The sequence below is a fragment of the Notechis scutatus genome, chromosome 1 (assembly GCF_049901735.1).
Source record: "Notechis scutatus isolate UNSWTSFEM ecotype Mainland chromosome 1, rNotScu1.2, whole genome shotgun sequence".
NCBI classification, from domain to species: Eukaryota; Metazoa; Chordata; class Lepidosauria; order Squamata; family Elapidae; genus Notechis; species Notechis scutatus.
Genome location: NC_142009.1, coordinates 45,384,796 through 45,411,116, shown reverse-complemented (window position 1 = coordinate 45,411,116; position 26,321 = coordinate 45,384,796). Strand labels below are relative to the sequence as shown.

General features: G+C 34.4%; 1 protein-coding gene across 2 annotated transcripts in view; it reads right to left on the bottom strand.

Moving 5' to 3' along the window:
• LRPPRC (leucine rich pentatricopeptide repeat containing) overlaps window positions 1–26,321 on the bottom strand; it is a 92,617-nt gene that overhangs the window by 23,310 nt on the left and 42,986 nt on the right. For both annotated transcript variants that reach the window (XM_026683437.2, XM_026683455.2), the window contains exons 23-28: window positions 15,233–15,357; window positions 14,719–14,825; window positions 6,365–6,433; window positions 4,778–4,868; window positions 1,797–1,939; window positions 1,562–1,676 (exon numbers count right to left, since the gene is read on the bottom strand). In XM_026683437.2, coding sequence (XP_026539222.1) covers window positions 1,562–1,676; window positions 1,797–1,939; window positions 4,778–4,868; window positions 6,365–6,433; window positions 14,719–14,825; window positions 15,233–15,357 — 650 coding nt within the window. The remainder of the gene's footprint in view (window positions 1–1,561; window positions 1,677–1,796; window positions 1,940–4,777; window positions 4,869–6,364; window positions 6,434–14,718; window positions 14,826–15,232; window positions 15,358–26,321) is intronic.

The following is a 26,321-nucleotide window of genomic DNA, read 5'->3' as shown; positions in this document are numbered from 1 at the left end:
TTAGTCTCCAGGCCTTTAATCATCTTAGTTGCTCTTCTTTGCACTTTTTCCCAAGTCTCAACATCTTTTTTGTAATGTAGTGACCAAAACCGGATGCAGTATTCCACGTGTGGCCTTAATATTTCATTAGCAACAAAATAATTATTCTAGTATTAAAAGAAAGCCTAGTCAATTATACTGAATAAGGGGAAGTGAGGCTAATATGCCAATTCCACTCCAAGCATCCCTCCTTCCAAAGATGGAACACTTTAGAAATTAGGAATAAATATTAAACTATATTAAACTGGCTGCAGGTATAGATAGGTACTGAGACATTTCTCTCCCTCTTGATACCCAACGAAGATAGCTGAAGGGTAAGTTGGCTGTTCTTTCTCCATTGCAGAAAATGATCTTTCATGATAAGTCTAACACATTGCTTTCCTACAACACAGTCATAATAACATTTGATAGTGGAACAAACAAACTGTGAGTGCTTAGCTTTTATTAAAGGAGCTCAATTGTATAGGAATTACTTTCTGCAGCACACTTTTACTGAATGTCTCTTTGGATCGGTTAAGTTGGTAGTATTTAATAAAGCTCATGATTAAGTGACAACCTGATAAATAGCTCACATGCTCATTTCATACAAGATTTCATCTACCTGGAAAGGGAAGAATATCCGTTGGGGAGAGAAGGAATGGATTCTTTCCCATTATAAAGAATGGGAAAGGTTGTCATATGATCCTAAAGACCTTTCAAATTCAGGTAACTGAGGCTAAGGCACCCATTTTTGGTCCTCCTCTTTGCTGGGTGGGGAAAAACAATGTTCACTCTTGCTGGAGCTTGTTTGGAAGTCTCTCTTCTCCCAGCATGTTTTGAATAGTAGGAACTAGAATTGTAAGAACTAAAGGAATAACAGAAATAACTTGGAGTCCTACTACCCTTACTTTCATAAATTTTGTTTGATAGGGATACAGCTTTTCTTTCTTAAATCTCTAGGGCTTCTCCAAACAATTTTCCATCCTTGAATGGGCCCAATAAGAGCACTGAAGCAGACAGAATCTCTGTATCAGTTCTTCAGCCATAACTGCCCTCCGGTGGCATTCATCTAGCTCAAAATTCTAGGCTATTTTGTGTAGTTTCTGCCCAGAAAAGAGCCACCATGGCCAGTAAACTCCAAATTCCTTATGCTTGGGGGCAATGAATTAACTGTTTTGTCTAAAGGAAACAGGCTCCAGAAAAGGCAGATATAGCAAGAGAAGCTATAGCCTCACAATCTCTATTTTAGAGTATTTCTATCCTGCTGTGCTCTTGTTCTGGGGTGGCATTTACCCCATCTTAATATATTATCATTCCAGTATAACAAGATACTGTATCTTGTCAGATATCAAAACAAACAAAATTAGAACAGTAACCAAGTCTTATTAAACTGTGGTACAGTAGATTCAGGTAACATATATATGTAAATATCCTGGCACTAAAGTTTTCAGTTGCAGTTATATTGTGTGTTCATAGAAAAAAACTGTACAGAAAAAGTTAATAATATATTCAACAAAGATTTAAGAAGCCAAAACTGATTTACCTCTGTGTTTATCATTTCTGCAAAATTCACTTATTTTTTCATTAACTTGATATGATTGCTGAGGAAGTGATGACAAGCCAATTGCTGCAGAATCATCATCGCTTTCATACCAATTCTTAAAAAGAAACAAATGTCTTTATTTTTCTAAATACATAATTTATGAAACTTATTATCTAATTAAAAAGAATTATTCTAATGTAGGTATTTCATTATAAAAACGCTGAATCTAATTTACCTCAGGTACAGTAAATGGAATTTTCTGATTATTAGCTTTAAAAATATGTCCTAGCAAATGCAAAGTTCTTGAACGAGGAACAATGTTTTCTTCCTGCATTTTAGTCCAAACAGATTCAGCCTTTTCCAAATCATTATTTTTCTCTGAAAGAAGAAAAGAGAAAACAATGACACCTATGCACCGTTGATAAATGTATTTTAACATGTTACCACAAAAAACAAAGATTTCAAATTTCAAATATTTTAGCAAAAACCTCCACTAAAACTAATAAGCTAAAATAAAAAGTACTTTGTTCTTTCTGCTTCACATTTTATGAAACAATCATGGGAACACCACTGTTTACCAAGAGAAGGAAGATTTTATTTCAATAACTTGTTTCAACTCTATATTCATTTTGGAAATAAAATAGCTGTTGTTGAGGTTGCGTAAGTGCTTAAGCAAAGTTTGACAAAGTGTCATAATTTACAAGTTTGTTTGTACTTTTATGTACTCATTCTGGCAAAGGGATGTGCTGCTCCCCTAGGATCACAAAAGAAATGTGGTTCTTTTGCTCATATTTTTATTCATACAACACTAAGTATATAAAATACCCTTCTTAAAATACCAGCATAAATCCTAGATACAGTTTGCAGACAAGGATGCTCTTGGGTCTATTTTCTTTCATTTCTATGATGAAGGATTATAATTAATTACCAAATATAAAGCACTAAGGAACACACTATTTTATCTTATAAGAAAAAAGCTGTTCTTTTAATTTGAATAAAGGAATTGGTTGTGCCTTTTATTTTTCCTGACTGGAGAAATTTTTCATAAAATTTACTTTCTTATATTTCTCCCTCATAGGCATATTATCAGTATAATGGAGGAAATGCCTATTGGGAAGGAGAGAATAATCTCTAACTGGGGACAAAATATGCTTTGAAGCCCAATGCTATGTTTCTTTATTTAAATTGAAATTCTGACCCCTTTTTTGCTTATTTTCTGCTGAATAGTAAGCCAATAGTAAACCATCTAAAGCAGAGCTGTGGAGGAAGAAGTGGGTTAATCTGCTTCAGCAAAAAAAGCAGATAGTCCTTTGCATTCTAAACATAGCTTCATAATGCTTCCTTCCATTTTGTGTGGGTTTACAAGGATAACTGGTCTATGCAAACAGAAGAGAGACCAGGCAATGAAAGGAAACCTTTCAGCATTCATATTTAAGTTCTACTAAGAAGCTTTTCCCATCTGACATTAAAGTAATGCATAAAGGTATCAATCTGGATCAGTACAACAGCAGACACCCAAAGGTTCAAACTTTTTCCATCCTTCGCTATTCCATAATTTACTTTGGAAAATTGTTTTTAAAAAATAAATTATAAATCTTTTCTGGGCCATTTTTTCTGTGACTTAGGCTGGGAGCCAATTAGCAGACACCATGGCCTCTAGTCAATTTCTGAGTTCCCCAGTCAATTTTGTGATCCAAAATGCAGGCTACTCAAAAAAAATCACCCCTAGTTTTGATAGAATTAGCAATGTGAGGCTATATTGGTCCAACTTTGAACAGTAACAGACACATTCTTTAAAACATATATACATAAAAGCTGTAAAGCTGTTTGACAGTACAAATACATATGAACTTCTGATTTTTTTTCCAAATAATAATTTCAGCTATTTAACATGCCTGCCAAATTTAAATCTCCCCGAATTGAATGTGCAATCACCCTGTGCTATGAGGCTCTCAATTTTATAGCATTTTCCTCTAAAGCTTAACAAGTTGCCTATGTAATGGTAAGATTATGAAAGGATTGGAAGAATGCAAGTGTACTTGGCTATCTTCTATTGAAAGCAATTATGTACATAGCAAAGAGGAACATTTTTTCAAATTCTTTTGCAGACAGCAAAACAAGACAGTTCAAAGTAAAGGGAGAAATTACACAGACACTTCTTGAATTTCTGAAACATGGTTTAGTACTACAGAATGATGGGAAATGGCAACTTTCTTTAAAGAAACTCCTCAAGAGATAAATGCCACCTATGCAGAAGAAAATAGGTGGTTTACAAAAACCTTCAATTATCATTCAACCAAAGTAAGCCAACTGTAGAATGTTTCCTTATTCAAGTTAATACTTTAGAACTGAAAGAAAGAAACCAACTGGTAAATTGGAATGTAGCCCAAACACACTGAATATTTCACCCATGGACAAGTTGCTGAAATGAATGCAAAAATGCCACCTAATTTTTCTTTAAATAGAATATATGAGCACTGGTCAAAATGAAGGAAAAATAGGGTTATGCCAATATCTTTAAATCAGAAGCTGCACAGAACCCGTAAAGGGGGAGTGGGAGGTGGGGAGGAAACTGAGGGCCCAATAAAGGCCTTCAGTTGCAGGGAAATGGTTACAAATGTGAACAAGAATAAATGCAGACCTTTATGCTTGTGGCTAAACAGAATTCACCACCATGCCCATTTACCAGCCCATTTAGATAATATCTAGAGGACAGTAGTTCAGATCTCAGCTTTCTTAAGTTTTCTAAATCTCTTTTAAAACAATGTGTAAGGAGGGAAGATAAGCAAGATACCTGTTTTGGTCCTTTTCCTTGTGATGAAGCTAAACTAGACACAGAATCCTATTTTTATTTGAGCAATACGGAAGAGAGGCCTATCTCATAAGTTTTACATACTGAAGGCCTCAGGATGACCTTTGGTCTTTTCCAGTTAAGAACTGGTAGGAAATGCCTATTCTGGAGATTTGTAACCTTTCAGAACAGGCAATACTGGATGATAATAATATTTACTCTTGTTTGGTATATGGAAGTTCTGTGCATCTAACCTCCTTGGTGGTTTCTACATTTTATTTTTAATTGTAAGGCTTGTAAGGATACATATCTATTCTTTCATGTTACAGTTGCATTAGCCTTTGGGAAGATGCTTAGTAATTATATTCTTATGATAGATAAGTCTAGCCTATGAAACATAAAATAAAACTGGTCATTTTACTTACGGCATAATAACAACAGAGAATAATACATCTTATCTCTATCACAATCAAAGAGGTTTTGAGTCAGTGTTACCATGGCTTCCAGGCCCTCACCCTTTAAAATAAAAACAGAACATGTATATTGTAATATTCATTTTTTTCTGTTTACATTGGGAAATTATACAACTTTCCATACAATCTATGTTGACAAAGGTGTGAAGGCCTGATTAATAGGAAAATAACATTGAACGAATCACATGTTTTCAAAACACGGACCAATGATTTAGTAATAATTTTCATAATCTATGAATTCTTAGATTAACAAAAAGAACTATAAAAATATTCAAAACATGCACAGATATTTCAAACAACATTACATAAATCTAACACAGCAATATTCATATATTTGCATTAATAATATTCATACATTTGTCCATCAAATATTCTCTTTTAGTATGAAACCACTTTCATTTGCCTTTTGGTTTAACATCCCAGCAGCTGCTTTAATGTCTAAATACATATGTAGGTTTATCTGGAAAGCTATTTGCTTTGTTGGAGAGTGGTTGATAGCACTTTTAAAAAATATGTATAGCATAAGACATGTCGGAGTCCTGACAGTTTACTTCAGTTCTTAATCTTACTGGTGCTATAGTTCAAACAGCCTGTAGTGCCCATTTTTTCCTCACTACTACACATTGTGAGGTATCAGACATTACAAGTAAGAAAAAAGCACTTCGATGGGCTTTTTTGAAAGATATAAGAGGCATCATATGACACCTATCACAAACAGAGGCAAAGAATTTGAAAGAAGAAAGGAGAAGCATCTTGCTTCCCAAAAACCTAATTGTGATAACCCAGGGTGGGATGCAAAATAAACACAGTCACAGAAAACAAGTGAAGCCCCTTTTATTCCTTCACTTTGCTTCCAAGCTCCAAATATTCTTGATGGAAGACAAAAAACTCCCACACAAACAGTTACAAGAAGGAAAAAAGCAACACAAACCAGGCAAGATAAGGGCTGAGAACGTCCACAGATAACACACACTGGGAAGGATGCCAAAGTCAGAGAGGAACCATAAACTAGAGCTATTTCCACGCTTTGTTTCCAGCATTTGCCCGTATGCATGTTTGACCTCTTATTCAATTGTCACAGCCGCAGCCCATGAAGAGGATCAAGGCCCTCTCCTCCCTGCGTGCCCTAGGATGGAGAGGGGATGGGCCTGGGTCCTCCTCTGACTGCTCAGCCGGCCTCTACCCTTCCCCAGCCTCTTCCAACCTCCTCTCCCTCAGAGTCAGTCTCCACCAAGGGCATGACAATAATCATGTAAACTTTCCAAAAGGATAAAGGGAGATAGTGTGCTCCTCTTTGACTGGGGTTTTGCAGCACGGGTAGTAATAGGTCATTAACAGTATGAACTATCAAGATTTTGCAAAAATAGAAAGAGAGGAGAGTGATTACAATGCTGCCATCTGGAAACTGGATTAAATACTATTCAATGATCACTGCAGAAAGTAATCTATTTGTCCTTGGATATGAATGATTTGATAGTAATGTGATAGAATTCTACTGAATCAATAATATACACAAATCAAAATTAATAGTATACATACATTATTATTTGTAATACATCTGTTTGCAAACCATTCCAATCTTTCTGGTTTTGCTCTTAAGCCGGGTGTCTGTAAAAAAAGAATTCAAAATAAGTATTTGTTTTCTAAGGATAATTTCTTCAAAACAAATTATTAACCTGAATTTATAATTTGGCTTCCTGAAAGGCAATTGAGCCCCCACTGGGCTTTATAGTGAAAAATTCTTACTTTTCCTAAAATAGCAAAAACAAAATTTATTTTTTATAATTAGTTTATGGTACCAATAGAATTGTGCTTTTAAATTAACATTCCAAGATAGAATATATATATAAATACTATACTTTCAAGTGCTTATTCCTTGAGACATTCTGTCCTGAAGAATAAACAGATATTTTTGTTTATGTCATAGATTAGTCTGCTAATGCTGCCTACTTTAATTGCTGTTAAAGGCTTCAATTTTGTATATACCTATTTATGGGTAAGATTCACTTAAAATAAGGTAATTTGTTAGAACACAAATAGCTCAATTTGAAATTGTTTTCCATGCACAAAACTATAACAAAATATTTGGCATTTTAAACTTATTTGTCAAATTTAAAAGGTAGTCAAAGACTCTGAGCAGCATACAACTTTGAAAATACAGAAAGAAGAAAACAATGTACATCCTGAAGAGCAAACGCTAGAGAAAAAATGTGTAAGGGCTCACCCCCCACTCTATAGAGAGTAAGGAAAATATCCTTGATCGAAGTACAGGTAGTCCTCTTACAACAGTTTGTTTAGTGATCATTCAAAGTTACAGCACTTAAAGGAGTGATTTATAGCCATTTTTCACACTTATGACCATTGCAGCATCCCCATGGTCACAGGATCAAATTTCAGACACTTGGCAAATGACTCATATTTATGATGGTTGCAGTGTCCCATATGATCAGCTTTTACAACCTTCTCAGAAGCAAAGTCAATGGGAAAACCAGATTCACTTAACAACTGCGTTACTTACAATTGCAATGATTCACTTAACAACTGTGGCATGAAAGGTCTTAAAATGGTTACTAAACGTTATATATCTTTTCATTGTGAGTGATTATTGTGAAGTGACTGTCAGGAAGGCATTTGTGCAGAAAAAAAAGTGTGGAGTTGTATTGGAGAATTCTGGATGCCTGAGTTTCATTATCAAAATACAATATTTTTATTTTATTTATTTATATCCCTGATTTATTATATACTCCCTAGACCCAAATCCCCTTCTTATATTCAGTGAATCAGAGAGGTGTCTGCCTGAGCCATTTCCAACTATTATCTTGCTTCCCAAGGCTTAAAAAAATGTTTCAGCCCACTTTGCCTATACAAGTAGTCCTCAACCTATGACCACAATTCAGCCCAAAAATTCTGTTGCTAAGCAAGACAATTATAAAGTGAGTGTTGACCCATTCTATTCTTACTATAACAGAATATATATTTTTCAAAAACATATTTCTTTTACTACTCTACTAGCCAGTAGTCCATGTTATTACTTTTCCAGTAAGCATGAGGAATATTCTGCATAAATATTCTGCTTCAGTTTATTCTGTAAACCCATCTATATTACTGCTAAATTCCTATTCTCCTGGGTAGTATCATTAGTGTATGATATGTAACATCCAATAGGTTAAAAAATTGAAGTGTGAGTAGCCAAACTTATAAAACAATGCCATAGTAACTGTCATTGTTTTATAAGTTTGGCTACTCACACTTCAATTTTTTTACCTATTGGATGTTACATATCATACACTAATGATACTACCCAGGAGAATAAGTAGTAAAATTTTGGAAAGATCGGAGCATTTAATTTCCTTCTCACATACATATTCAAAAGAGAATAAAGTATGATTATGAGACAAATAGGATCAATAAAATATCTTTGCATATTATTTTACAGTTCACTTTATATTTGCAAGTAGGTACAAGAAAAAGAGCTCATTCAATTATCACTTATATTTCATTCTGAATCAATTTGATGAGAATATACAAGACAAAATAACCAAGCAACAACTGTAAAATTAACATTTTACACATTATGCCCATTGACATTGTACAGAAGTATTTCATTTGAAATTGCAGATAATCCCCTTTGTGACATGGCAAAAATCAGATTCACCTTTCACCTCCAACTTTCAATATTACTTATGTTCCAAATGCCAATTATCTAAACAGCTTTAAAATCTGAAAAAGTGTATGTAGCAAATCCTTTTCTCTTAAGAAATTATTTTGCAGCAATCACTGCAAGGATCACTGAATTATACTATGGATGTTCTTGCATTTCATTTTGAAATGGAGAAGTGTTTTTACATATACTGTGTTCTCAATTATTAAAAGAACATCTAGGTCAGATTAACTAAATCTCTTGAACTGCTACAGTAGTCTATATTGGCAGTTTATCTCTAACCATTCTGCTGCATTTTCAAAAAGGAGTTTAACATTTCAATTATAACATTTATCTATACTTTATTATGGGTTATAATTATGTATTGCATTTTAATAAATTTTGTGTTTTTAAAGTTGTTAATCACCGCAATAGAAATTATAAAGCTAAATATAATTTTATAGCTTTCCCTTCTGACCTGTAGTTTCACTTTTTAATCATTTATTGCAATTTTCACACATATTTACTTTCTAATGAGTCAAAAGTATATTTTTCTCTATTATGTCACATTTACATCTCTGCTATTGAGTTAATCTCTCTCTCCCAACCTACCTATAGATGCTTTTATAATTAAGGGAGCATCTGCTTTATTGTTGTTGTATATTTTGTATATTAAGAGAAACTGAGATAAAAATCAGCATTTTAATTATTTTATTGAAAGAGCAACATATTCACTGGCATTTCATTATTTTATTTATTTATTTATTCATTGTATTTATATGCCTGCCCATTATAGAAAAAAGTAACAACACTGTATAACTTGAGAGGAATGGAACTGAAGCCTTCTTTTTCCAAGTAAACAGAAATCCCTGTGCTAACAGAAGCACCTTCTGATCATCCTGTTATAAAAAAAAATGTGTTGGCAAACCAATATGATTCTGAGGACTCTTCCAGGGAAGGAGGTCAAAAGATCTGAAGGTTTAGTTATATTTTTGGAGAGAGTGGTAACAGTCTATGTATCTGACAAAATGGGCTTGATTAAATTATGTAAATAGATTTATGACTTTTTAAAGTGCCATAAAACTCTGTTATTTTAGATCCTCAACTGCATGAACCAGATAATTCATTCTTTGCTGAAGTTCAGCCCTTGCAAGGATCAAAATACAGAAGTATTTCCTCATGATTGATAAATGATTACCAAACCCTTACCCTGAACAAAGCTTTAACTACATGTCATTTTAATGTCTTCATGGTTTAATATACAGGTAGTCCTCAACTTTCAACAGTTTGTTTAGTGACTGTTCAAAGTTACAAAGGCACTGAAAAAAGTGACTTATGACCTTATTTCACATTTATGATTGTTGCACCATTCCCATGGTCATGTGATCAAAATTCAAATGCTTGGCAACTGGTTCATACTTCTGACAGTTCCAATGTCCCAGGGTAATGTGATCACCTTTTATAACCTTGTCAATGGGGAACCAGATTCATTGAACAGCTTTGTTACTAACTTACCGATTGCAGTGATTCAGTTAACAACTGAAGAAAAGAAAGGTTGTAAAATGGGGCAAAACTCATTTAACAAATGTCTTGCTTAACAGCTGAAATTTTGGGCTCAGCTGTGGTCGTAAGTCAAGGACAACTTGTATATGCAGATATACGAAAAATATATTTCTACTTCTCCCTGTACAACCATGCTGCCATTTGCATATATTTATCCATCCACGTCAATAATGTTAGAAGTGAAATTTCTTTTGAACTTCTTTATTTTACAAATAAAGTAACATCTATTTGTGTATTTAGAGGTTGGGTAGCGTACAACTTTAAAGACAATAAATAGTTTAAAAAAGAAATTAAGTCATAGTATGTGGAAAAAGTTCCCTCTGCAATGCACTTTAAATCCCAAGCCTAGACTTCCTTCTTCCTGGTTATCAGTAAAAAGTAAGCCAGAATTGGTTTATCTGGCAATAAATAATCTTGCAAAGGAATACTGAAAGTAAGCCATGTGTATCGTAATAAATAAGTGAGAAATAGATCTCAAGAAGTCTTTTATATTTTTGATCAAATCCTTAAGAACTCCCCAAAACGTATAAGAGAATGGGATGAAAAACATGAATCAATAAATATTTTGATATGCTTGCATAAATAATGCCATGAGCTTTATAAAAAGTTATTATGTAACTTAAACGCAGGGGTCCCAACACCGGTCCGCGGACCGGCACCGTCCGTGGAACAAATCCCACCGGGTCGCTGGTTTGCTGGGCGCCGCCATCTTGTTTTGATGAAAAGTGCTTCGGTGAGCTTTTCCGGTAGAAAGCTCACCGGAAGCACTTTTTCATCAAACAAGATGGCGGCGCCCAGCTGATGCTGGTACCGGGCCGCGGCATAAAAAGGTTGGGGACCACTGCTCTAAAGCACATGAATATACTCAATAATGTCAGTTTAACATGTATGCACTTAAGACTACATCTGTCTAGCTCGCTGCTCAGAGCAAAGGTAAATCTGGCCTTCTCTATCAGGTTGGCCTGGTCTCAAATCTCTTGCTCTAAAACTTGAGTCTTTCTAATCTCATTTTTCCAATTCCTTAAATAGTCTTTGTGGCAGATAGATTCTCAATGCCCCACTGTTCTTCAGCACACTTCTCTGGCACGTGTCCTGTGGTGCTTCAAGAGACTTAAAAGTTCCATTTAAATTAATATTTCTAATGTAGATCTATTATTAAATCCATTTTATGATACTAAATCAAGAAATCTTCAACAACACACATACTGTCTAGATTCAGGTTTATCAACCAATCACTTCTTCTAACAAAGATCTTCTCTCTCCTGTAAGAAAATATGTTACTAGAATCCAAGTTAACATCTAACATTAAAGAACATAACCATTTGTTTGAAGTGGGTAGTGTTTCCTGTCTAAGCAGGGAATTGAACTACAAGAAACTGAAGTGTTCCGAGGCTGTAGAATTCAAGCATACAAGCATCTGCCACACAACCCTGCAGACTTAATAACAGTTATTGATCTATTCTACCTTTTCTACTTATCAACATTGGGTGTGTGGGGTGGTGGTATCTGGACATTTTTTGTGTTTCCATGACAATTCACAGATTGGCATGGAGGTATCTAGTTCAAATTAAAATAGAAACACAAAATCTGAAGTCAGCATTTTTATAACTTTTTTTAAAATCAACATTTTGAAATGTAACTACCAGACAATCTAAGAAACAACAAAGACAACACTCCATTAAATCATTTGTGTAACATTCATAACACCTGGGGGTTGTGATGTTGGTGATCAAACTGAGAAATATGTGATGAATGTTTATTCCAAAAATCTGGAATTAGCTAGTTTGGTATACAATAATTGAAACAAAAAATAACCATGTTATTTATAGAATGAAAACAATAATTCATAGTGAACTACCACTAATAGCTGAACTCAAGTGAGAAAGCAACAGGTTTATGTCCTCCTTTCTCACATCCAGCCAAGATGCTGATTGGCACTTTTTAATTTAATTCTTAAATAATGCCAATGCAGAACTTTTTAAGTAAACAGTAAGGTTTACTTAAAATACAGGTAGACTGTGCTTAAGGATGATAACTGGGACTAGTAACTCTATTGCTAAGCAATGTGGCTGTAAAGCACATCATCACGTGACTTCACCATATAATGGCAATTCGCAGTTAAGTAAATTCTGCTCAGTTGTTACATTCAACATTATGGGATCACCATCTGCAACTTCTGCCAGTTTCCCCACTGACATTGCTTTCAGAAGCCAGCAGTGTAGATTGCAAGTGTGACTGCAGGATGCTGCAACCCTCATAATTGTGACCTGGTAGCCAAGACCCCAATTCATGATCACATGACTGCAGAACCCTGTCATGATCACAGCTATAAGGACTGATCATATGTCTCCTTGTTCAGCACTTTCATAACCAGCAGTCATTAAGTGATGACTACCTGAATGCATTCTAGTTAGCATAAATAAGCTAAGCTTGAGAAGATGCTGTGTGCGTATATAAAGTAAATGAATTATGCCCAGAAGATGGAATAAAATTGAAAGAAAATAAATAAAACACTACAATGTATATTAGAAGGAAGGGGGAAAAGCATAAATACACTAAGGGCATGCACTTCTTGTACAGGCCACAAAACAGATATATATATCAGATTTAGACATATGAAGAGCAAGGCATCTTGAGTGGTAATGGTACCAATAATCATTTATCAAACAGCAGGAAGAAACGGTCTTCTCTGAGAAGCAATAGGTCTCTCAATTCTAGGACTCAGTATGACATTGTGGTCAGTCAGATTCATTCAGAAAGCTTCCAAGTCAAATAGGATATGAGTAAGTATGTTTTCATCGCTGCTTCTTAGCAACTGTTAATCAAGATAATATACTGTATAACCATCAAGGTTAGAGAAGTACATTTTGGGGGAAAATTGAAAACCCAGGAAAAATAATCTTTCATTTTGTCCCTATCATAAATTGAAAGGAGGGAAATAATCCCCTTACCTATCTTAAAATGTAGATTAAATTTTCATCAATCCTTTAATTTATAACTTTTTTGACAATTCAAAACTAAACTTGTCAATCAGATAGTGTAGCTGAGTAAAATTAAAATTAATTTAGATAAATTCATGTGTTCTTTCTGTGCAATTATTTACAAACCACATTATAATTAAAAACATTCCTTGGAGGTTTTTCCACCTATTTGAAACAAAATTAATTTCACATTTTCCAAAGATTAATGTCTCACCTTTGTTCTCGCTAATGTGCAAGTAATAAATGAATATTGAGTTGGAGGCAAGGAGAAATGCAATTGATCTGGCCCATTTCAATAAGCAAAATTTCAATCAAAACTAGATAAATATACTAGTCTTACGTAGATCATGTCAGCTATTGTGAGGGTTGTTTGTTCTATAAGAACTGGATATATTATTACAGCACAGCAAAACTGTACCCAATGCTTTACTTCAATATATACGTTCCCCAACAGGATATTGCTCTGGGTCACCTCCATCCTTCTAAAACTTGCAATAGGTTGTCGACACCTAAATGTCTTTCATATTCAGACTCTTATATTCTCAGTCTTTTAAATATTCAATTCAAATAAAAGCCTCAAAGTCTATAAAGTAGCATAAAACTATTTTCCCCAAAAGTTTGTGTGCTAATTGGGATGAGGTGCTGTTTCAGTGTGATTGCTCCTTTTTTGGTTGCTACCATGGTTGGAGAAAAGTTCCAAGCAGAAAAGGGACATGCTCTTCATTATAGCTTGTGGTCCTGGAAGTAGAATGATAGTCCTTTTACCTGCCTGTCATAGCAGCCAGTATCCAGATGTCACCTTTGCCTGTATGTCTTTGCTCAGGGGTGTTCAACCTCGGCAACTTTAAAACTAGAGCATGCTGGCTAGGGAATTCTGGGAGTTGAAGTCCACAAGGCTTAAAGTTGCCAAAGTTGAACAATTGCCTCTGCTTATCATGTTCTTTTCTCATGCTCAGTATTTGCTTTTTTTAAGCTAAGGGCCCAGGTGGGATGAGGCTGCCTCTGGACACTGGAATGTCCTTGAAAATGCCAGGATTGGCTCAATTATCAAAGGGATCTGCCATATCGGCTTGGATGCTTCTGGATAAAGTTGTGAGTGAAGACATGAGGGAAGTGGGAAATGTTTCTGCCTTGTTTAGCCTACTTTTCCCAAGTGCAGAGACAGCAAACCAAATTCATTCCCTCACACCTTCCACTCTCTATAAGCTGCTTACTATAGTAGGAGAAAAAGAAGTGCTAAATGAAAGATCAGGCTACAGCAGACACTGCTGTTTGGCTGATTAACTCTTAGACAAGCATTACAAATAAATCTAAGTATAGTCTGCAGCAAATTAAATTCCAGTGCTTTAAAGAACAAAGAATTTGTTAGAAAAGAGGATTAGCAACTTTACACCCAGGAATGCGGGTTTAATTTGTTTCACAATGTAAGATTTATATGCAAATATTATGTGGATATTTAATAGGGAATTCGACAAATTAAAAAAACAATTTGAATATACAGGAGATTATTTCATTTCTAAACATAATTATACATATTTTAAAAAGCTGCCCAAGGTCTCCCTTGGCTTCCTACCACTCATATGTGATTAGATTTGAGCTCTATTTACTGTTAATTACAACAACACTAATTAATGGCTAAAAAGTTTAAATATATTCCAATTAACACTAAATAGCTGTAAGAGATTAGGGTACTTTAGATATGCTCTCACCTCAATGATCTTTTTGGCTTCTTTGTATTTGCCAGTTACCAGAAAGGCAAAGAAGAGATCAAACATCATTCCCATCTGTTTTTTCTCTTCAGTGAGAAAGTCGAAAACTGTAAGATTTATTTAAAAGACTCATTAGGCTAACGTTAACAAGGAACATTAAAAAGATAGAGTAAGTTATATGGTCACTTGTAATTTTTTATTCAATGTCGATGTACAGATATTGGTGAAATAAAACAATCACTGCTAGAAAATCACAAAATTAAGCTATGGCTAAATGGCCCCCAACCAATTAAAAATTACATGTATCAATTATTTTATAACAAAGAAAAGCTATGTAACATGTAGATATTAGAGCAGCTATGAGAACTTATTTAAAAATACAATGTGTCGTATTATTATAGAATATTATTTGAGCCTCCTCATTTGAACAAACTTTTCCAACAGTTTATTTGATAAAAAAACTGCACTCTGAAACAACAGGGGAAAGCAGAAATGCTTAATAGAAGTGACTAACCTTTCTTCACTGTTTCAGTGTCTCCCTTCTCTATTAATCCACATAAGATTTCATGAAGCCTAGGCAGCCCACCGTACTTCCTATAGCAATCAAATAACACTTCCACGGCTGTTAATAAGTCATCCCTTAAAGAAAATCCAGCAAAAGATTTTAGCAGGAAGAAAAAAACAACACACCTTAAAACAGTAATTTGAATATCACAATGTAATTCATAGAGTAATAGTTCTTTTAAAAATGCAAACATACTAAAAAAAATTCTTTTTTTCTCATTTTATCTCCTGTTAATCCACCTATTTTATAGTTCTGGTCATTCATATACTTTAGTTAACTAATTACAACCTAAATTTGATTCATTCATTTACAAATTATAAATTTAAAAGATAACTCAGGCACTTTAACCAATTAATACATTAAAGAAATATAATTTGGTAGTTCTACCATACAAAATATTAACATTTAGTTGGTAACTATGAATATGAATTTTAACTAAGCAGCATAATATAATGAGCTGACATATACAAACGTATTTTCCTTTATTTCTTTCTTTTCCTAGTTATTAACTATAAATCCAAATAATATATATGTGCCCAGAACAAAAACATCATTGGTCTAATTTAGTATTGCATTAGTTAACAAGTATATGATAGTGGTAGTGTGGTTATATATTTGCCATTTTAATTCAAAAATTTTAGTGAAAATTAATATATGTTAGAGACATCTTCAAAACTAACTTCTAGCAGTTAATTACTGATATTTGTTGTATTAGATAATTATAAAGAAAATGTTGAGAACAATTGAAAATTCAGCATATTTATGAAACAAGACTGTTACATAACTTCAAAAACAAAATTTTTGAAAGAAAATTATTCATTTAAACTTTCTCATGAATTATTGTTTTTAAAAGGTTAATAAAATTTTGTAAAGATTGATGCAAATTTAATTAATAATTACAAATGTAGGCACATAATGATATTACTGCATCCCAGATGAAATCGTAAATAGCCTGGCTTGTTGGATCTTTACCTTATCCCCTTTTACTGAGCCCTGTTTACAGAACATCTTCTGGCACCCCACAGAGTCATTTGAATTATTGTCATTTGGGGTGAAGACTAAATTACAGGTTAATTTGAAAACTGCAAGAGGATGATACAAACTAGATTACTGTCAGACAAAAGAAATGCTATGGTAGCTACCACACATGGATATAAAGCTTAATATAACCAGTGTTTTCTTCTGCTCTGGATAAAAGTTCAGTTAACACACATAGAAAAGCTTGGAAACTCTTCCCTCACAATTTTCTTTAGGGTACAATTTTGTATGTTCAAGTTTTCTCTATTTATTTCTGTTTCTGACAGTGACTCTGGAAAGAGCAACAGTATTCATCTCAGCTGCTTTCCCGCAGTATTAAATTCATTGTTTATATCAAAGCTATCAATAAATGAGTAATTGGAATGCCAACTAAGAGACATTACTAGTGTACACGGTATTCAAATATAGAGTTCTGAAAAATCTAGCCTGTGTTTGTAAACTAAGAAATGAGTGAAAGTTAAAAGGGTTAAAAGTAATACTTAAGAGTAAAGGGAATGTACGCACTTATAAAGGTTACATTTCTAAACTGTCATCTTGACTCAACATCTGGAGGGTACTAGAATGACATCTTAATATTTAGTTTCAAGATTGCCAAATTAGAGTTCTCCAACCACATTTACAAAATTAATCACACCTACAGCAGAAAGCTCTGGAATTAAAGTGCTATGCATGCTAAGAAACTTTCTTACCCACCAATGTCCAGATTTTCCTAAGCAAGAGCTGCAGAGAAAATACCCTTACAGAACCTGATGCAACATCAGAAACTTCTCAGTGTGAGGAAACTGGTAATTTAGTTCTTTTAAAAAATAGCAGCAGCAATCAGTTATTCACAATGAGGTATATTCACTGAGTCACTCTGAGCCCAAGCCAGGATTTTTAATAAGCCATTGCAAAAATTAAATGGAACTATAAGAACCCACCCTCAACCAAAGTCGTGCTCTACTGTTATGCAACTGCCTTTTTGAAGAACACATTTCAAAAACAGACTTGTCAAATTAACACCCTTCTGAGCTTCTTTTTTATATATAATTTTTATCAAAGAAATTTTCAAAAGAAAAAAAATACAAATTTTGATAGAAAAAGGGAGGTAAACAAAAAGTAACAAGTGAAAAGAGCATAAGGAAACAAAGAAAAGAAAAAAGGCTTCTGATATTCTTAAGTGATTATAAATATATTTTGCCCTTTTTCCAAAATTACAACATAATTTCCTTCTTTCCGTTCTAAAGATCAAATGCATAAATCACAAGTTCATCAATAATGACTGATAAATGTAGTTATTGTCCTTTTCTAATTATGCAAGTCAATTTTGACACATCTGCTAATTGTCATCTTTACAATCTATTCCTCCATTGTGAGTATTTCACAGTCTTTCCATTTTTGTGCATATAATAATTGTGCAATAGTTATATAGAAACATGATCTACCATAACTCTTTTCTAATTGTCTATCCAATACTCCAAACAAGAAAAGTTATGGTTTCAATTGAATATTCATCTTTAAAACTCTTTGTATCATTGTATTTGAACCAAAAATTTTCTGGATTTTTTGCAAATTCACCGGGCATGATAAAATGACCCTTCATATTTTGCCATGTTTAAATTTGAAGTACCTTTATACATTCTAGACAATTTTTCTGGTTTATCATTTTATAAAATCCCTCTTTTAAATAATAGCATACTATAAATTTCAATCCTTTCAACCATTGTTTTCCCATTGTTCAAGCAATATATTATGTTCTTAGCCTACTTTATCATAACTTTCATTTGTTCTTTTTCCATTTCAAATTTCACCAGTCTATACATTTTAGCAATTATATGTTCATGATTTTATATAGTTCAATTTCAAATTATATCTTGTGCTGTTCAATTCCAAATATCCTGTTATCTATTTAAAATATTTCTTTTAATTCTGCATATGAAAACTACTGAAAACTAAATCCCTCTGCAGTCAAATTCTCTTGATTTCACCTTATGTTCTCCAGACTCATGTACAGCTCTTTATATGTTAATCATTTCTCTTAGCCTGCTGTTTATTTTCTTTAAAATTCTTCTTGTGCTGAGATCCACACATATATTTTAGGTACAATTTGGGTTTATATCTATTCCATATGCTCAATTTGGCACTTTTAATATAATTATTTTTAAAACCTATATTAACTTTAACTTTAAATGTACTATAGGTCATGCACTTCTAGTTCTAAGATTCTCTTATTTCTTAGCAGCATTCACTTATTCAACCAAACCAAGCTGCAGGTTGCAAAATCTTGAATTTTTTTTTATTTAATCTTTAGAATCCTTGGTGCTCTCCCAGCTTGGTTGTTTCGAGACATTCCATTACCCAACTAGGTACCCTCATCAGTGCGAAAAGGAAGTGGGGTTTGTTCTGAGAGATCAATGAAATGTCTGCAAGAAAACAACCAGGGTCAGAGACCACCAAGGGCCCCACTGTTCAATCCTGAGCTACAATTACTCTCTTATATTTAACTCCTGCCACACATAACACACATCTTTCTGCCATTGTTAACATGGTACATTTTATTTATAAAAATAGCTACTGTTTAAAAAAACAAACCCCAGCACTATTTTAATCATAAAAATTCTACCTAACAATGTCAATTGTACTTTTCTCCAATCTTAGCACATCCATAACTTCATTTCATATCTTAATTGTTCTGAAAATACGAATTCATATCAGTCACCCAAATATTTCACTTTTCTCTCAGTCTTAAAATCATTTACATAGTTTTTGCTCTTCCATGTTTTATTAACATCTTCAATTTCTCATTAATTTTATATCCAGATAGCACACTAAAATCTTTTAATTTTTAAATTATTTTTTCTATTTCTTCCAAAGAACTTTCTAGATTTTCACCAATTATTGCCCATAATTTATACTTTTCTTTTTTAATCCTTACTCTAGCAATTTTTTTGCCTTGTCTTACGGTTCTATTCAATATTTCCAGAGCTAATATGAATAACAACGGCATTAAGGAGTGTCCTCATCTGTATTTCACAAATGTATGTCAATTCTCAGTTTACATTTATCTGCCTTCTGTGAAGTGTAAGTTGATTTTGTCCATTAAATAAAATTCTCATCAAAGTCCATATCTTCCAAAATTTTAAACAAGAAAGTCTAGTTCAAATTGGCAGAGACCTTTTCTTCATTTAGAAAGATCAGCGAATCTTGTTTTTTCCTTATGCTGTTCTAGGTATTCCAAAATGTTCAATATATTTCTATTATCTCTCAACTGACTCTTTAGTAAAAATTGAACCACCTCACGCTCCTTACCAGGGACTTGATTTGCAAGACTGCTTAACGACTTGAAAGGGTAACGATTGCAGTTGTTGAACAAAGCAGTCATATGATGTCTCACTTAACTGCCTCAGTAACTGAGATTCTGATCTCAATTATGGCTGTTAAGTGAGGACTACTGTAACACTATATTAGTCTGTTTTGATCCAGCTGCCTCATATCTTTCCACTCTATAAAATTGAGTTCATTTTTGCCAAAAAATAAAAATAAAATTGTACAAATTATTCCTGAAAGAAGCTGGAAATCCATCTGGTCCAGGTACTTCCCCTCTTTTAGCCTATTTTATGGCTTCACAAATTCCCTTGTTGCAATAGGTCATTCGTTATTAGTTTCTATTTTTCTGTAATCTTCACTAAATTTTATTTCTTGAGCCATTACTAGGTTTGACAACTTTTTTTATACTAACTGCTAGGTAACTTAAATGGGAGGATGTTACTGAACTTTTATTGTTCTTCTTAAGTATGGGATCTCCACTTATATGAGGCTAACCTTTCTCAAAAGAGAATGCCAGATTAGACAATTGTAGATCTGATCTAGCATGGCTTTTCCTAGCACCATAGATAATTGTATTTTCCAATGGTGAAATTTTAATACAGATCAAATTACTTGAACATTTTGTTCCACGAGCATAATCTTACAACTGTTCGTAATATTGGTTATACAAAAGTTGGAACATTTTGCTATTCAGATACACTGCTACATTTTTTCAAACAAAGCTGTTTCATTGTTACTTGCATACCTGCCAGTTTATATATTTCAGTCCCAGCAGTACAGTGTCATAATTGTTTTGAGCGCTCTTTTCTACAATATGATATAGGGCTTCTGCCCCCCCCCCCCCCCCCCCCCCCCCCCCCCCCCCCCCCGAAACCCCCCCCCCGGCTTTCACCGCCCGGGGCCATTTACCCCCCCCCCCCCCCCACCCCCCCCCCCCCCCCCCCCCACTTTCACGCGCTAGATAAACATGCAGTCTAGATAGTCTGTTTGATTAGGAATTAATTTCTCATTCATACATTTAATTGAAAATTGAATTAATTTGTGATTAAACAAATGTTATTTTGCAATTCACCTGACTGAATCTTAACAGGAAATAATGTAATTATGAAATAAATTCATTTCATTAATTGTAAACATTTTCAAAAATAGCAACATTAAAAATTATCTATACAAATTAGAAACTATCTATTTGTGAATTACAGCTAAATGCATAATTCTTTTTTTTAACCTCTTCTAGTTTTAATTTATAACAAATATTAATTCTAAAAATGTCACTCTTTCAGCTTTTTAGTCAGCATATAAAAACCTATATAAACCAAGGAGCTTGCTTGATTAAAAAAAAAAGTAAAGTAAAAAGCTAAATATTGATTTTAATTGGAATAAAGTGTTTTAATGTTCTGCATAGCATATTAGTGAAGTGGCAATTTACTTAAGGGTTTTACTAATTGGAATGCTCTCAAACCAGAAATCACTAGAAAGGAAGGGAAAAGGGGGGAGGAAGGAGTTTTTGGGGAAAAAACAGAACAACAAACCCCTCTGTAAATCTAAAGCAGAAGTTAGCATGGAAGGAAATCAATTCAAAAGGTACAATCAGCTTAAAAAAAATATTCTGTAAAGAGAACAGGGCTCTTAAAAGAGCTAAATGTCCCCCTCCCCCTCGTTCATCAGCTTTAAGGAGGAATCTTCAAGGAGACTCATGTTGCAATTACAACTAATCCTCCCCAAAAAATTAACTGTGTTGAAGGCTTTGTAATTTCCCTAGGTACAATTTAGCTGTCACTTACTTTAAAATTTACTCAAACATGAATTCCGAACAGCACTAACTTCACATGTCAAGTGCTTTCCAGCCAATTGAGTCTAAACTGGAAGTCAGTGTTAAACAACTGAATGATTAGACAAGATAGCTCATTTCCCTACTCTTTTGTTCAGAATAAAATGCCACATTTACATTATCAGGCTCAACAGGATTTTCTGACAGAGGGAGGGGGGAAAAAAACCCAGTGAACACTGTCCGTACTAAATGCATGAAGTCTGTCATTTACCAATCAGCCTTCAAAAAGTAATAGCAATGAATGTAACTTAATTACGACCCAATGATCCTTGACAAAAAATCATCTTATCACTGTTCTGTTCTCCTAGGACAAATGAACCACTTTTGTCCTTTGGCACTAAGGATGTAAAATTCTTAATTGCAATAATGGAGTAAGAGAGACAAACCTTTCCTTCACTTTTTAAAAATTGTGTTGGTGAGAAGAAAACAATCCATAAATAATGTAGATGTTTGAAATAAACAGAACATAAGCTAATAAGGGTGGTGTATGTATAGATTTCTCCATAGCGTTAGGAAAATCGGCAGTTTGCAAGGGTAGAGGAATTACTTTAAAAATAAGACGAGAAAGTTTAGGCCAGGATTATTGATCAATTTCTTACTCTCAGTTCAAATCTGTTTAAAAAAGAAATTGTTACAAGCATTGTCCAAGAACCATAGGATAAATTATTCCATAACTTACTGGAGTGGCCAAAAGAATTTAACTATGACTGGGAGACAGCTGTAGTCTCCGTCATAGAAAATGTTCCATAAGAAAAGCTGAACTGAAATTAGAAATGTCATTTCAAGATTATTTTCTCTACTGAAATACATATACCCATACCATTTCGTCAATGTCTACGTAGCAGTTCATTGATGCATTTATACTGCCTTCTCTCTCAATTGGTTTCATTTGCCTTCAGTGTTACTGTCATGTAGCCAGATCTGACTGGCTATTTAGCATCACAATGACATCTTATTCAAAATATCACTGACTGGTTGGGATCACTCTCATGATGGATCCGGGAAATAGAATTTTACTTTCAGATTGGCTTTACATGTAGTCTTTGAGTTACAACCACAACCGGGATAAAACTTTTGGTGGCTAAAAAATATAGCTGTAAAGTGAAATGTCATGTGACTGCATCACTTAGCAACCCCAATTCCAGCAATCATTAAGCCCCATTTGCCATCATTAAGCAAATTTTACCAGCTGTTAGCCAATCCTAGACATTCCAGAATGGTCCCTACCAATCTTCTCTCGGTAAGGTAAGGTGCCTCCAACTTCTCCTATCTGCCTATTTCCCCTTTCTCCCTCTCTATCCTTTTGAAGGCCTTGTACCCTGCCTGTGGCTCCAGGCTTCTTGCCATTCTCCAGGAAGTAGCAGCCACCCTAACTCATTGAGCACCCTGTATTCTGAGAACCCTGCCGTTCTGGTTTCTGGCGCCCCAGTCCATCTTTGCCATCTTCTTGCTGGCAATACTGATGAGGCACACACCCAGCCTAGCTGGTGGGGCAGGACTGGGCTTTGTGTTGCACTATGGCTAGGGGCTACTTTTTACAGTCCAGCAGCAGTGTACCAAAGCACCCCTTTGTGTTGTGCTCTTTGGCTGTGCTGGGTCCGACTTTGCATGGGGGGGGGGGGACACAGGGATGACTAAAGCAGAGCCCTAAACTGCAGCACATCAAAGCAACCCTTTGCAAAGAGTTCCTGGACAGAGCTGGGATTGGATTTGTACTGCAAAAAGAAAAAAGAAAAGGGGGGGAGGGCGAGTATAAAATAGCCAAGGTGGTAGATCCTCTCGGGTGGCAGAACACACAACGGCAGAAGGTCAAAAAGACAGAGAGACATATGGGGGAATTGAAGTGGTCATTCATGTGACGGCGACCAAATTCTGATCACATTACTGTGGGGGCACTGCAAAGGAAGTAATTTGGGGCATGGGTTGTAAGTCCCTTCATTCAGTGCTCCTATAACTTCACAACAGTCACTGAATGAGTGGTCATAGGTAGACTACCTGTATGTTCCCTAAGTAGCGTCATCATGTCAAGAAACCTTATTGGCTTCTCAGCTTTCATAACAATTCTTGTAAGAGCTCAGAAAAAATACTACAAATACATCCAGTCAAAGGGGGAAGGAGCAGCAAGAAATTTCACAATGTCAAGAATGCCAAATAAAATTAAAATGTTATCTATCATTTGTAAAAGATTATTTAAAAAAATTACAAGGCCAAAAGCTTATGAAATATTATATAAGGAAAAAAATCAATACATGAAATTTCTGCAAGATCTTACAAAATTATAGTCATTTCAAAATTGAGGTAAGCCATGCTGCAGTACATGAAGTAGCCTTCCCGTGCACTAATATTTTCAATGGAAGCCCTCACCACAATATCTTCAGCAGGATGAAACTGGCCATGAACATATCGAGAAGTCCTTCCTTATGTTTGAGATCTAATGAGTTTGGACATCTGATTATTTGCTCAACCATTATAAAGGGTTTCATATATTTGCAGTTGTACTGCCTCTCAGTCCACTATATGAAGACAGCTCTTCAACATTTTATATAAATATATATATATATACTTTTTATTTGCCATTTAAGAATTTTACTGGGGAAATGACAATTTAGAAGTATATTTAAATGGCAAAATAATGCTGAGAATGTCAGACATCCTGATTGAATAAAAATATTATTCCTGGCTCCAAACCCATTCACCCCACTTTTGCTAAAAGGGAGCTTTCTCAGCACTGCCACAAACCTGTTGTGATATCATCAATCTTATTCCAAAAAATATAGGAACAGAAAGTAGGACTTTAAAAAAATCTGGTCAGAAGGTGATCTAATAAGCTTGTGTTAAGCTTGAATAATGCATATTCATTTACATTTTAAATTTTTCGCTATGTCTCTGTGATAAACAAAATTATTGCAATGCTATGGGAGGGGAGGTGGGGTATGATGCTGCCTTAGAAATGATCAGGTAACAAACAGCATAGCTGGAACTGTAAAATGGGTAGGGCAAGAGGCTCACAAGGGATTGACCCTAGTTTTTCAGGCTGTAAATGAGACGGCAGAACAATTGCACTTTCAGACTTTCAAGATTCTGTTAATATAGCTATATGATAAAGTAGAGTTTCGTATCTGGTCTAGCTTTTAAAGCTGACAATTATACACACTACCACAGAGTAGCCTGAACCATTAAGAAGCTGTCCCATTTACTGGCATCCTGACCCAGGAAGAAAAAATTCTTCAGACAAAACGTACAGTCATAATTTCTACTTGTTGTTTATTAGTTATATGAAAATTAGACTTTTTCATGATTAGACTTTTATATATAAGAATTAAGATAACCTGTGAGCATTTTAAAATGATATTTTTTTCAGAACATTATCCCACCCTCCCACTATGCAAAAGCTCCATTTACAGAAATCCAAACCATATCATCTCTCCATCGACTCCTCAGTACACATCATGAAAACACAGCTATCACATTCAAAAGCTTGGGAAAAGCTTGTGAATGATTTTTGAATATGTATATGTAAAATCTAACAGTAATAATTATCATCTCACTTATTCTCTATCCTACCTGCATATGAAAAAATATTCAGAACAAACAAATAGTTACATATGAATTTAGCAAAGACTGTACAAATTACAGTCAACCTGAAATAGCAATAATATTATTACCATTTCCTATGTCTGGAACATTCAAAACTGCTTAGGGTTCTGAACCATCTTAATACTCCCAATGGTATGACAATCAAAACCACAGTTTTGAAGAATGGAGCTCCTAGTTTAAAAGAATTTAATATCTAAGTCTCTCACCCCCAACCATTTCACAGGGTTGCTGTTGAGGGGAGAGAATGAAAAGGGAACCCAGGCAAGATGCTCTGAGCTTTGACGAAAGGCAGGACGTAATTCTAACAAATAACATTAAAACAACAAGCTCAAAGTTGACATGAGAAGAGAAACAGAATACAAGTGCATTCAACATATCATAAAATACTCTTGACCAGTGAGTCAAGAAAAGGAGGAATGTATTAGCAACTAGGAATGGAAAACAAAAATTGTTTACAAACTAATATCTTGTATTTGAATGATTAACTGTTCATAACGTATGGACTGCACTCTCCTGTGAATTACATTTTATGATTTTAATTATTTGTTTTTAAGTCTGCCAGCTGCCCAAAGTCACACATGTGAGATGATGGATAGCTGTATAGATTGAAGGAATGACAAAATAACTATTAGAGCTTGACCAATATTGTTTCTAGTGCAATGGCACCATATAAAAATGGGAATTACACAAAGAGATGAAGTTTTAGATAAAAATGAATCCGAAGTATGATTCTCAGACTTCCATATTGTCTCCCACGATAGGGTCATGCACTGACTTTGCTGATGATGCCAAGCTCTTAAATCAGTAAATGTTTGTTGTTAAGAATTAAAAATGGAATATTCCACCAGAGCTGCTTTGCAGCTGTTTATCAACCATCCTGACATTGCACGAAGAATAACTGAACAGATGTTGATGTCAGTCTTTGAGATTGGAGAGAAAGCTAATAGAAAGCAATCATTATGCTCCAGGACATGAAAGAGAGTGATGGTTGCATCCCTGTATGGTGACAAAAAAAAAATCTGTCTAGAATATTTCCAAGCTATATCCTCTCTATGATCAGACCAAACTGTCAGTGTCACTTGTATTTAGGCTTACAAAAGGCTTGGTCATAGGGGATTTTTTCCCCTATTGAGCATCTTCTCAATAAGATGCTAGATTGAATTGAACTGAATAACTTTTATTGTCATTTTCCTGTTTATACAATGGCACACATTAAAATGAAATTACGATACACTGCTCTTGAAAGAGAAAAAAATGATCCATTAC